General features: G+C 47.3%; 1 protein-coding gene across 2 annotated transcripts in view; it reads left to right on the forward strand.

Moving 5' to 3' along the window:
- The window catches only part of LOC126528089 (prolyl 4-hydroxylase subunit alpha-2-like), an 87,588-nt gene extending 79,817 nt beyond the window's left edge, over nucleotides 1-7,771 (forward strand). For both annotated transcript variants that reach the window (XM_050175952.3, XM_055069115.1), the window contains exons 13-14: nucleotides 5,685-5,781; nucleotides 7,520-7,771. In XM_050175952.3, coding sequence (XP_050031909.1) covers nucleotides 5,685-5,781; nucleotides 7,520-7,614 — 192 coding nt within the window. In that variant the 3' untranslated portion in view covers nucleotides 7,615-7,771. The remainder of the gene's footprint in view (nucleotides 1-5,684; nucleotides 5,782-7,519) is intronic.
- Nucleotides 7,772-14,144: the final 6,373 nt, after the last annotated feature.

Genomic DNA, 14,144 nt, shown 5'->3' on the forward strand with positions numbered 1-14,144 from the left:
CGGAACAATGATTTCTATAAATTATAACACCCATTTCTTTATTTAGCATTTACATTTTATATTTCTATTGCGCTGACTCTCATACTCACGACATGATGCTAATTTCAAATTACACCGGCGATCTTCAAAGCCATTCATGGCAGCGATTGTAACATTGCTACCTTTCACTGATAATAACCCTGCTGATGCTAATTCGCTTGCGTTTATGTTACGATGCCTAAGTATAAAGCGAGCGGCCTAAATAAGCTTGGCTGAAACCTGACAACAGAACTCCCTGTACCCTACTAACTTGACTGCCCATTCGTGAGCTAAGTGTCCTTCTCGGCAAGCACCCAAATTGGTAGGGCCGGAAATCGTCGAGGTCAGATTGAAACTAAGAAATCGACTACCGTCATCCGTGGGTCTGCGACACGAAGTCAGCAGGCAAGAACTGCCGATGGTAATTATGACGTCTAAACTGTCAAACGCTCCTCGTGGGCGCCTGGTCTCAAATCAATAGTAGCTATTACACAAACAAAAAACAATGACACCAAGAAATGAGCTACATAGGAATTCAAGGAGCCAGTATGTACAAGGTGAAAAGCGATTTTAGAATCCTATGGCTCGTTTGACTGACAGCTGACGCACCAGAAAGAAACGCGGACGACGAGGTTGACACACCCTGTCAGACGGCGCTAACATGGCGAGACCTTTCACCTTCATGGTCCTTCACTTTCCGGTGTTTCCTCTTTATCGTTTCCTTATCGCGATCACTGTGCCAGGAAGTTCACATGATGACCTCCCGCTTCACGAAATTCAACGAGCTTCCTTTCCGTTTTGTACGGTTGCTTTTTTTCCTGGCGTCTGTGTCCAAAGCTATTACATTTCCCATTACCATCCGTACTAAATAATAGCAGGCACACGGGTGTCGGGTTTTTCGAACGCTTCCTTCGCGAATGTGTTGCCTGCTTTCATAGTACTAAGAAAAATAAAATCCGCCTTCGTTCCACTCCGTGAAAGCGGATGTACAGCGAAGCTGCTGCGGACGTTAGACACGTGCCACCGCCCCATCTGACCTTAGACGACGTCAGATAAACACCAACACCACAAGCGACGTGCGGGAGTGCGGCATACATCCTCAATCTTCTATGCCCTCCGGCAAGCGCAAGTGCGTGCTTGAACTAAATGAATTTTGCAAAGCGAATTTCGAGAGAAAATTCATCAAGTACGACTTACACAAGCTGCATACATGATAGCTTCAGAGTGTAAATCGAATGTATGATAAAACATAATTCTGTTAGGCGGAAACTGAAAGCCCTTTTCAAGCTGCCGTTTAAAGTCGGTGTGAGTTTTTCGATGAGCACGAGCCCAGAAAAAATCCCGAACTAGAAGCTAACAGCTTAGCTGTAAAATCGTTGAGGCTGCATCAGGGAGGCCGTTGCAGTGGAGTATAAGAAACGTATTGCACGTGCTACAGAATAGCGTACGGGCCTGAGGGTACAGAAATGACGTAACCAAATGTACAATTCACATTTATTCACGCATTAGCAAGCTTGCATACCTAATTTATGTTACAGCTAATAGGCGTACGTACGGTCTCCTCTTACCAATTTAAAGTCGTTTCAGGTCAAACTGAAAGTGAATTCGCGTTTTTCACGGTGCGACGGCGCATGCGCCCTGCTCTAGCGGATTAGTCGCGAAACATTTAGGGAGGGTCACGCGTGCGCCTGCGCGGCCTGACATCGAGGGAAAGTCTCCAGAACAAAGAACGTGCATGGACGCGCACTGCAGCAAACACTCGTGCCTTGTACAGCGTTGGAACTCCAGCGGTATATAGCTCTACGTCGGTGCGTTTCTGAAAACGTGCGTAGTATGAGACTTCAACTCCACTTAAAACTGAAAGGGGCCAGGGCATTGGCCAGACTGCACCGGGAACCACATAACTTCCGCCTTGCATTATTGGCTAGCAAATTTATCGACAAACCCCTGTGTTACACTTGGCCGACACTTCAAGAACATGACGTTGCTGACGAAGCCTTCTCGCAGCGTCGGCCCTCTCTTGCTGATGGTGGCAGCGCGTGCCTGACCGGACGTACTCGTTTGTGGCGTGGTGACACTGGGTCGATACGAGATCGACAAGACACTGACGCCAACGGGTAGCCATACTATTCAGCACAGTGTTTCGTTGAGAATGTTTTATAATAGGCGGACACCGACTCAACCGATGTGCACGAGTTGTCGTAGCGCGACGGGCTTTCTTGTCGACGGCACAGACAAAATCAGCGTGCCGACCATGATTGTTCGACTCAACCCCACGCAATCGGCTGTCCAAGAAATAACGCGATAACCGTAGCGCCTTCGCTTGTACCTATAATTTAATTAGTCGCGCTCAACATGAGTCGAAACAGGCCTTAGAAGTTGAAATGCACAAGCTTCGGTGCTGACAAGCCGCGCACATGAAGTTTGAGCCAATGTTGATCCTGTTTAGCGAAGGTTGGATTAGGCCTGACCCCGTCGAGGTCCTGCACCCGCTGCCGATGGACCTGAACTTTCAAATAAGCAGTTACAACGAAGGAAACTGCCCTTATAGTTCAGTTGTGGCACTATAACGATTTGGTATCAACTACGGTTCACTTCGCAAGGTGCGCACACAGTAAGTGACAAGCGGCGACAAAGTTCTGTGCCAACATCTGTACGTCACCGTTCCCGAAGGCTGCCGGTCGCATCCGCTACGTATATGGGTGGGTCTGTACGTGTTAAAAAAATTATGGGGTTTTACGTGCCAAAACCACTTTCTGATTACGAAGCACGCCGTAGTGGAGGACTCCGGAAATTTCGACCACCTGGGGTTCTTTGACGTGCACATAAATCTAAGTACACGGGTGTTTTCGCATTTCGCCCCCATCGAAATGCGGCCGCCGTGGCCGGGATTCGATTCCGCGACCTCGTGCTCAGCAGCCTAACACCATAGCCACTGAGCAACCACGGCGAGTTGTACGTGTTGTTGTGCTCACACATTTTTTTTAACTCCAGAGAAGTACTGTTTACATCTGCGTCAAACGGGAAGCAAGAGGCAGTGCCTTCGGCACAGCAGCATAAACAACCACCTCGCTAGGTTACCAACCGTGTCAGCGATGACATCCGCGTTTTCGTGAGAGCACTGCACGTCCTGTAAGTGAGCGCCTATGCCAAACACCGTTTTCTCTAATAATACTGTATGGCACTCGCGAACTATAAGTATGGTGAAGCTAAAGAAAAGCGAGAATCAGTAATAACAGCCCGTAATATGTGTGTCTAGATCACATGTTCCCGTTGTTCAAGTGGCTCGGTGGCTCATATAGACTCGTCTCAGGGTGGAACAACACGGCAAATGTGCACACATATGTATGTTTTGCTATGTTTTGACGTTATTTGCGTTATGCTATATTTTGACGTTATGATCCACAATATCAGGATAACAGTGATTTGTGGCTGCAGATGTCGATGCAAACAAGCACACCACTGTGGCAAATCCGACGCGGAACGCTGAGCTCGAAGACTTTCTTGAATATGCGAAATGTGTAATGAATGTGAAAGAGAAATGCAAAGAGCGAGGTGCAAGAGCATACAACAGCGACAACAAACTCAAAGGTAGCCGCGACGGCACACAGAACTCAGAGTGCCTTTATCGGCCGTAGTGTTAGCACAACAGCGCACTAAGACCTGCGCGCACAGTAGTTGGTGAGCGCTGGATCACTTCCAGGAACGACATGCTGCCCCGGAGAAGCCATTATAATTTATTGCAATCCACTTGATTTTAAAAAAAAGCATGAGCCTGGACTGTAGGCTTTAAGCTGTCCAAACAACTTACTATATGCTTTACATCTTTTCTCATCATCGTCACCCATCAGGCGCCTTTTCCTCCCTCTTTCTTTCCCTCTTCCCCTTCCCCCAGCGCAGAGTAGCTGGCTAGAGGAATGTACCTCAGGCCAACCTCTCTGCATTTCGTATCATTAAACCTTTATCTATTGCGACCACGAAACGCACAGCCGACGCACGCTCAACATGGGCGCCGATACAAGTAGGGGCGAAATGCGAAAACACCCGTGGTACTCAGATTTAGGTGGACGTTAAAGAACCCCAGCTGGTCCAAATTTCCGGAGTCCCCCACTACGACGTGCCTCATAATTATATCGTGCTTTTGGCATGTAACACCCCATAATTTAATTTTTAAACAAATCAACCGATGAAAGCCCCGGCACCCTTCCAAAACGTTTCCTGCGGCGCGCGGTACAGGGCAGAGCAGGGGCCCTATAACGTAAAGCTATTCCAATATGTTTCTATTCCAATCTCCTGACGTCAAATTTGCGTAACCACCGACGCAAGCACTGGGCGGTCACCCAGAGGGTTGTCTGTACAGACCAATCAAACACTCTTCTCGTTCATAGGAGGTCACATTTGTTTGCTTGATAAACGAATAACATTGCCTACACTGAGCGGCTTGTCGCATCTAATTGGCTGACAAGAGGAGAGGAGAACGCTCAAGTGGAGAGGGATCCGCTGGGGCAGAGCCAGTACACTGAAAATCGATACCCGGATGAAGAGGGTGGTGCAGGGGTCTGCGATTAGCCGGCTTTCCCTTACTTAGCTTGTGGTGGCTGGTCGAAAATCGCAGCGGCATGCAACGGAAGCTTAAGAATGACGCTAAAACTGACCCTCAGCAAAGAAAAGTTCGCAGAATGAGGTGGTAAACGTATCGAAAGTGCTCGAAAACGTTACACGGCCGCACAAGAAGTTTTATTATACGCAAATACACTCATGCTCTCCGGCAGGTGCGAGTAGCCAGCGTCTCAGCGATCGGTGGCAGCCATGTTTTATTCCTTTCGGAACGGGGCAGCCTGCGGCTATTCCGAAGAAAATTCAGTTTTTTTCGGCATATTAATGCATCTTTATCGCGTACACGTCACTTTGACGCGGTGAGTTTGTGCGGTTTTGAGACGTCGCGTGACAGGCAGGTGAAGTGGGTGCAGCCCGAAAACTTTTACCAATAGCCGAGGGCTAATGGCGCAGAGGGGTCGAATCAGAAATAACTATTTCTTTTTTCTGTTAAATCATGCATAATCAATGTGCACGCATCATATCAGATGGGGGGCTATCGCGGTTTTCGTGACGTCGCGTGACAGACAGGTGAAGTGGGGGTGGTCGAAAAAAGTTTTTGACCAATCTTGGAGGGCTGATAGCAGAATTGGAATAGAAAAGTTTGGAATAGTTTTACGTTATAGCGCCCCAGGACTATGAAAAAGACGGATTTTATAATTTAAGGTGCCGAAATAGCACACTGGCTTCTGAAAGGCGCGGTAACGTGGGGCTCCAGACCATACTTGACCATCTGAGTTTCTCTAACGTGCGTCCAAAACGCGATACCCGCGCGAGCGTTCTTGCGTTTTACCCCTACAGGAATACGGCCTACGTGGCGGGGATCAAACCTACAACCTTGCGCTCAGCAGCTCGACGCCACGGCCACCGAGATACAGCGGTGCATCATAGTACTGAGGGGTCGCTGTTTGGTGTCAGGGTGAAAATGCACGAGGCGCGGGCACATTTCTTAACATTTTACTGTGTCTTGCTATGCGAACATCACCAAGTAAATCTTGCTGAATCAGGATGAAATGAAGCTGAAACGGAAATTGGGATCACCATTCACATGTGCGTGTCCTTTCTTGCAGGGCTCGGCTGCCTTCTGGTACAACATGCGCGAGGATGGCAGCTACGACGTGCGCACATTGCACGGCGCATGCTCCGTGCTACATGGCACAAAGCACGGTACGTTCTACGCGAGCAGCGATGTATCTCTTCGCTCTACAGTCGTACGGCCCGCAGTCATTCGACAAAAGCTTACGGACCATGGCATATGAAAAAAAGAAAAAAAAACAGAGACGAGAAACTGGCCGTTTCCTCCTTTTTGGCATGTATGCAGCGCGGTTTTCGTACATTCAGCTTGTAGTAGTGTGTGCCTGCAACCAGCATAGTGCTTTATGGATTTACTGCTTACGCTCGCGAACTGCTCCGAAATCGAATTCTTTCTCACGTCCCGTGGTCTCCAAACTTCTGAGGGCGACTGCACCTATGGGCTTTCAGAACCAGAGGCGTACTTTATCGTGAGCAAGTGGAATGTCTACAGGAAAATTGAAACGCTAACGCAAATTGTGAAAATATTTTTTGCTAGCAGAAACCATAAACGAGGTGGAATGTACGCCAAGAGCTCCGCATGGTCCAGATAGCCAACCCCCGTTTACCATTACAGCTAAATATAGCGTGGGTGGCGGCGCGAAGAGGTATCTGCCAGTAACCACGGTTTATTTAAGTGCAGTAGGACCTCGGGTGCGGCCGACACCACTCAGGTCGAGCGCACTAGCGTGTTCTATTCTCGCGCTATCTGCACGTGATCCTATCTTCTTCGCCTACTTTGGAGGCAATCGTCGCGCCGCTACAAGACCCCCCTCTTAGTGCGAAGTGCGATTGAAATAAAGTCAAATGGTAAAGTCCAGGTAAAATGTGCAGATGGTGTCGTTGTTGTTAGTGTCGGACTCACGCAATCCGAGAAAGATGTACCAGGCAGCAGCGGCAGCGTAGGTTGCGAGCGAGGCGCAGCCACAGTGATAACGTAGTGTGAAATCGCGAGCTGCCGCAGGTTCTCGCAGGTGCCCGGGCCTGTAGAAATCGGAGCTCTAAAAGTAGACAGTCTGGAAGCTCTGGACTTGCGTGGAGATAGCACTATAGTGTCGGTCACTAATGTTGGCATGATGTAGAAGTCATTCTCGAGCTCAAGAACCCAATGACAGAGCTGCTCTTGCAAAACTTCTGTAGGCCGTGCATCCGCGGAAGGTGTGAACACCGAACGTAGGAAGGCTCGCCTGCTGCTTGAGGTGAAATCGCGAATGCCGATAGCATCAGGGCTGCAGTGGTCGCTGAATGCCTCGCGAATGTTGTGGTTGTGGCGTCGCCGTGTCTGCGAAAGTGAAGGTTGCGCCTAGTGGAGCCGAACGCAGAGCCTCTGTACCCGTGATGAGTGAGGTGACCCCGAACGGATAGCGGACAGCTTCTGGGAACGTCCAAGGAATGAAAGCGGCGGGCCGTAGAGTAGCCGAAAGCGCTTACGTTTGACCCAATGAATTCGTCGGAAAGAGTCGTCGCGCAGCTGCTTTTGAGCTGGGGATGAGGCACACGAACCGAGTAGAGGTCTGATGCTGGGGCCGGCGAGTGATGACGATCGGCACGGGTGGACGCAGGCGATGTGAGAGGACAAGACGCGGAATGACGCGACGGCTCAAATGGCAAGGGCAGTTATGACTGAGTGCTCGAAGTTACTTAGTGAGCAAGGACGGCTGCCCCTAATTAGGTACCGTGCTGTACTACGATTACTCCTAACTGGTTAACGGTAGCACATCCTACACCATAAGTTCCTGAGGGAATAAAATGCACGGCTTACTAAACCTAACTATTTCGTTCCGCTTATCGATGTTAGCTTATATACTCTGTTGCACTATCTTTGCTATTGCAGTTGCCAACCTATGGATTCGAACCAATGGCCAGATGTTCAAGCGACCATGCCCAGCGGCGAAACGGAAACGGACGCTAGATTCTGTGAAGCTGTGATAGTTGTTACCTGTGTTACTTTATTTCTTGTTCCTGCTGCTTATTTGTTCCTCCTCCTTGTACTTTTCTCCTCGCGATTTTTTTCATTGGGAACGACGGGTCGTCCCTGTTAGTGTCTATTGTTTTTATTTTTAAATAAAGAGAAAAGAAAATCAAATGATTGTTTATGTAAAGGAACGCACGCCACCTTGAGGGTGTTAAGAAGAAGGTCAAGGTGCGGCACATACCAAAAATAAAGCACACGACTTTGAGCATGTTGAAGAGTCAAAGGATGGTCCGTGCTTTCTACAGCACACCACCTTGAGGATGTTGGCCCTCCACCGACAGTTGATATCGCTAGCGCTGTAATTTGCACGACTTTTATTGTGACACGATAAAAGCTTCCTGGCAAATACAGTAGCCACGTACGCTGAACTTCAATGTCTCTGTACGCACTTTTTTATTGCTTAACAAGGAAACTCAAGCTTGGCTCCGACACGACGCTGTTTACTATGGCCGAATGCACAGCAGTATGGATGCAAAGGTAAAAGAAATGCTGCGAAACATGTCGCGTCCTTCTTCATCGCTGAGTAAAAGGTAAGTAACTGTAATAGAAAAAGAAACGGCGTGCTTCAAGAATAATAATGCTGAAGTAAGTCTAATAAAAGTACTAGCGCCAGTACTATGATGAATTATGATGAATGTGACGGTAAGTTGTTTCAATGCTATAAAGAGTCGGTATCGTATGGTCGATGAACCCTTACGATGTGCGTTGCCTTGGATTCCTTGTGTGAAGGGCTTGTGGTGCCTTAGGCCTGTAACAAGATACATATAGCGCAAATATACTAGAGCTCGTAAACTGCATGACGTCTGCGGATTACGATAACAAAAAGAAAACGCAAGAAAGCAAGAATGCTTGCAGTGAGCGGATGAAGAAAGTCGACAAAAGAGCTCACATGTAAGACTAACAGCTACCTGTCAAATACAAGCGGTTTACGCCGAAGTCGACACAGTGGCTTCGATCACCACTACGCACGCGTTAAAGCGATGGGTAGGAGTAACTTCGGTGCGTCGATCAAGTTTGTGAAGCAATGGAGCGTTAAAGTTATGTCTTGGACCAGCAACGCTTCAAAAGTATGCATCGACTGAAAAGTGCACCAGTGACACGCTGCTCAACGGCTCAAACCTCGACTTCATGACCGTGGCGAGGAAAGTAACAAATGAAAACGAACAACGGAAGGTAGTCAGGTGCACGCAGGTCGCCCACTTCAAACGATGCATATCATTAGTTGAAGTGAGCATTTCTACAACTGATCGATGAGGGTTTCGTTCAACGAGGTACTTATAATTATCGGGTGTGCACATTCATGATATCCGCAGCCACTGCGCACCCTCGAAAAACATTATTGCTGAAGCTTCGTAAGCTCAATAAAGTAGATATGAATTGTACGTTGATTTTCTTAGGCAACACAGTGTCCGAATATGCATATCTCATTTTATAATTAACGAGTACAGAAGTTTGACAATAGCGTGAACTGTATGTCTGGCGCCGATGCGCCGATCGACAAGCCAAAAAATGTCTGTGAAAGTAAAGCATCCACAGTATGTCTTACTACTGACAGACGATTCCCCACTTTCATCATATTTTTTACGACTACTCTTCATGACACATAGTACTAGCACTTAGTCCTTCGCGGGTAAGGTTGGTTGATTTTATTGGACCACTTGGCTCAGCATAGTTCTTTGATTCCACAGTTGCTCCTGACGACACTTTCAAAGGATACAAAGGAACTCGTTGTACGCAGGACACAGGAGGTCTTCGGGATGGCATTCTCAAGAAGGTGTGAATTCTTTGCACGTGCGCTTCAGTTTAAAACCAGATGGCTAGAGAAAATCTCTCAATAAATCAAAAGACGCGTAGTTGCAGCAACTGTGACCAGGACAAGTTTCGCTTAAAACCCTGTGAGCCTTTCCTGACACCACCCATACACGGTCAACTACAGTGAGCAATGGATGATCTTCAAGAGCAATCGGCACCGTAACGTGGCCACTCTACTTCGTGCTCATATTCGTCGAAGTCCAGGAAGTGTGCCAGTCGGTCCTTCTGGCAATCGACGTTTTCTCCGACAGCGCTAAAGTAAACCTCTCCTTCCCTCAGGTTCAGCTCCTCACCAGCCTGCTGGCGAGTACGCTAAGCGTCCACATCTTCATGTCGTCGGTTGGCAAGCTCCAGCCCCTCCGGCTGAAAAGTCACGCCGATCTCAAACCCAGCGCTAAGCATCAGTTTCGAATGCCCAGTCTCAGCAGAGCACTCCTAATCTGTTTCTTCATCGTCTTCACCATCCTCGACGTTTGTACCCAATCCTTCAAGCCATTCAAGTATGCAAGTGCAGTACGGTCCAGACGCCCAAGCCCAGCCAGCAGCGGCGAAAACGCCTTGATGCGCGTGTTGGCGCTCGCGGCCAGGCGGTCCGTGCACTTGGACGGAATGTTCTCCCTGTCGAGCTGGCAGCTGGGAGGCCTCGTCTGGTTCTAGGTGGCAGATCATGGTCAGTTACGTGCCGTTAGCGGAAGACGTTCAGGCGGCCACACGCAGTCTGGCCCTCATATCGCGAGAGGTGGGGACCATCACCGCAAATGAATTAAGGGAGTTCGGCGCTGCTCTTCTCGATGTCTTCGAGGAGGTGCATTCCCTTGAAGTGGCCTTCTCCCTTGTGGTACTCGGAGCCCATGCTCGCCATCGTGGCGTCTATCAACAAAGGGTTCAGGGGATAGGGTCGGGGGCTGCTTCTTGAACTTCAGTGTGCGGGGCGGTTAGCATGACCATGAAAAAAAAAACTTTGTAGGAATGATTGAACGACTGGGTAATTTCAATAATTTATTGAAAAGAGGTAGTTCTCAGCACAGCTTGTGGAAAGGTTTTCTAAGTTCAGTATTAAATTGCTGTGAACTATGGTCATTACAGCCATCGTAGTTCTACATATGGCCCAGGTCACAGGTATTCAAATCTAGTTCTGATGATTTGTCGGGGACGTTCGAATTTTACTTTCCTCAACTAACGTGGATATAAAGGTCAGTGTGACCATCCTGTTTTGATTGTGTTCACTGTAATCGTCAAAGTTCACAATAGGTTTCAGTAAAATTTGCCGCCGCACGCACATGCTTAGACTTTTATGCAAATCTCGCTCTCGTAATAACGAAATCAGTGACGACCCTATAGAAAATTTTCTTAGATGTTTAACTAGCAAATTGCTGATCTTAGCAAATAGCCCTCTTATTTTTTATGGTGGCTTCGCTTCTTCGCAATATTCCCTAGTAGCTAACGCTAAAATCACGCAGCCGAAGGCGCGGTGCGACTATGGGCTGGCTTTCCAATGCTCGACTACAGTAGATAGCTAAATGGACAGCGGCCATCTCAAGTCTCGTTCCAATCCTGACGAGGATGTCAAAGTAGACAGCCTCGCAAAGATAGCATCAAAGTCAAAAACTCTGCAGGCTACATTGTTCTTCATGGAAGATAGCGGCCTGGCAGAATGTGTGGAAACTCGACGTGAACGTCATCAGCGCACGAGAAATCAAATACGCTCAATAGCAGTCACGTTGTGTACATCATAGATTCATAAGCGCAAATAGTTAAAATACAAAAACAATATGTACTTTCCTTAGCTTTGTCTTTCCATCGCGAGGTGGTGTAATGTCGCAAAGGCACCTGAGACGTGACGCCACGTAGCTGTTTATGATGAGCATGGTAAGGATGGAAAGGGCGCTAGAAGGAATCAATATTGAATTTAACGTCTCCTACAAACAAGCTGGCACAATACTTGAGCAGCAGCTACCATGTTTATTTAAACCGGTCGACATTGTGCTTCTTGCTAACGAACAAAGTAATATGCAATGTTTGGCTGATATCTGTGGACAAGAAGGTGAGACTTTAGGATGAAAATTAAGCGTTAAAGAAAAAGGTTTTATGATATTCAACGAAAAAGTGAGCAGACAGTATTAATCCAGGGCCAGGAAATACCTCTGGTAAACGGGTTCCAGGACTTTCACTCAGAAAATGCAGTTGTTTGGTCAGGGGTGCAATCACGACTAGATGAAAACCAAAGGTCACTGGCAAGGCTCGCACTGGGCGCTCACAGGAAGGCTACTAAAGAAGCTGTGCAGTGTGATTTAGCGTTAACTATAAGGTTTCATGGTATTAGGTAAAAACAATAAAGAGAGAAGGTTATTACCGGACCAGGGCAAAATAATACAAACATTTTGGTGTATGGATAAACGAAGGCGATAGATATCTGGATAAACAGAAAACGAAAACAAACCGGCAGATGTCACGCCCTGTGGGAATCAATGTTATGCGAAGCAGTGTGCGGGTAACCTACCAAGTTAACGAAACGACCTTGAGAGCACCAAGACGTAGGCGGCTGTTTCACAACCTACATGACACACATGTCATGATAATCAAGTCATGACCCATTATTTATGTTCGTCATACACTCTTGTCAAACTGTGCCAATTTTGGCACATACCAATTTACCGAAACGACCATGAGAGCACCAAGACGTAGGCGGCTATGTAGATACTCTCAATGTGGCAAATGTTTGCCAAAAATTGAAAGGCATTTCAAACAGCAATAGCAAAAGGGAAGACAAACGCGGCCATAGCAAAACACAGAGCGCTATGGGGATGCAATAGGTACGAGGTGCTCCGGGGTATGTGGTAATGTGTTACGTTTCCAGTACTTACATTTGGAAATGCGGTTGTTTGCTTGAAGTCGGGGGTCCATTCAGGACTCAATGACAACCAAAGCTCAGTGGGACGCCTCGCATTGGGCTATCACGGGAAGACTACTAATGAAGTTCTGCAGGGGTGATATGGGCTGGACAAGTTTTGGAGTGAGGGAAATTCAATGTAACATTGATTTTGAAGAACAACTGAGGAATATGGACGAAAGTAAATTGGTTGCGAAAGTCTTCTGATATTTGTGCAGGAAAAACATTGACTCAAAGTGGAGGAAACGAACTAGGAAGCTTACCAGGAAGTATGCGAGCGGTATGGTCCGCAACGTGGCAACAAATAGCGTAAAACGCAAAGTGAGAGGCTGAGACAATTTCATGGGTGGCCGAAATGGAAAAGAAACCTGCTATGAGTAACTACCTTAGAGGTAAAAAAGAAATCAGGGAAAACACTTGGTAATAGTTTAAAGAGAAGCTAATTTTCGAAGCGAGATAGGCATGCCTTAGAACGCGAAGTCATAAAGTGAGGTGCACCAAGGACGAAGAAGCATGTGCTTGCTGCGGTAAAGCTAGAGAAACGAAGGAGCATGTTTTATTAGAATATGACGAGAACTGCAGAGCGGTCGATTTAGGCACCACTGGCCTCCTTCAAGCCCTTGGGTTCGGCGAGAGCAGGGCAAAAGTAAACATGTCCGCAATAGAGGTTAGTAAGAGGCGATTGGAAGATTAGTGGAAGAAAAGTAGGGAAACGACAAAAGAAACGTAGACGTACAGCAAGAAAGTTCAGAATAGGGTGAACTAGGGTGGTTGCTTGGGCTTGTTGGTAATTCATGATAAAAAATAACGTACAGCGCGAAGGAGAAGGAAAAGAAAGGACAAGGAAGGACAAGGAAAACTGGGTTGTATGTGCGTTAGTGCCCCCTCTATCGCGCTGACCCCTAGTGAAGTCTCGTATCTAAGCAGATAGAAATCGTAATGTTCGTTTTTTTTTTGACAAGTGACCATGATCTTAGTGCAGCGACTTACTGTTGGAACACCCCTTGTGACTGCCTTTCATTTTCTGCGCATGTCCCCTCTTGTATATATACACGCGATGTGGAAATGCAATAAAATATTGTTGGAAGTCAGCGCTGTGTATGTCGTCTCTCGCAGTCCTTGTCCTTGGCGCTGTACGTTACTTTTTATCACAATAGGTGGTCAGAAAATTTGCTTATGGGAATTCATCGCGGGCTTAGTTGCCCTTTTCTTGTTCTCTTTTTTAACCAAGCTAGGATAATTAGGCAGTATAATAGCAATAGTTTGGCGGTGCAACCCACCGCTCACGGGATGCTCACAACATCGATCCATCGTCGTCGTCCCTTTCTGTCCATGTCAGTATGTTCTGCTGGAAACAATTCGTGCTATGATAACCAACGAGCTCCGGCAAACACTATTCTGAATAGAGGCCTACACAATAGAGACTTCTGTGTCCGTCTTTCCTTGTGGTGTCAGTTTTGTGCACATGTTTATAGCTAGGCCGCCAGTTCATCTTTAGTGCTAGCTTTCTTATTATATCTTCGACACACACGCACACGCACACGCACACGCACACGCACACACACACACACACACACACACACACACACACACACACACACACACACACACACACACACACATTCTCCAGCGCTCGGAGGAGTCAGGTGCGCTGTTCGGCGCGCACATCGAACGAGACGCGTTTAAAGCTTGACTTTCTAATGTTGTACATACATACTTCTATGATCTATTACTTTCTATTGTGGTGAAAGCCTGTGTTATTTCGATGCCTACGCAATGACT

Source organism: Dermacentor andersoni, chromosome 9 (assembly GCF_023375885.2).
Source record: "Dermacentor andersoni chromosome 9, qqDerAnde1_hic_scaffold, whole genome shotgun sequence".
Classification (NCBI taxonomy): Eukaryota; Metazoa; Arthropoda; class Arachnida; order Ixodida; family Ixodidae; genus Dermacentor; species Dermacentor andersoni.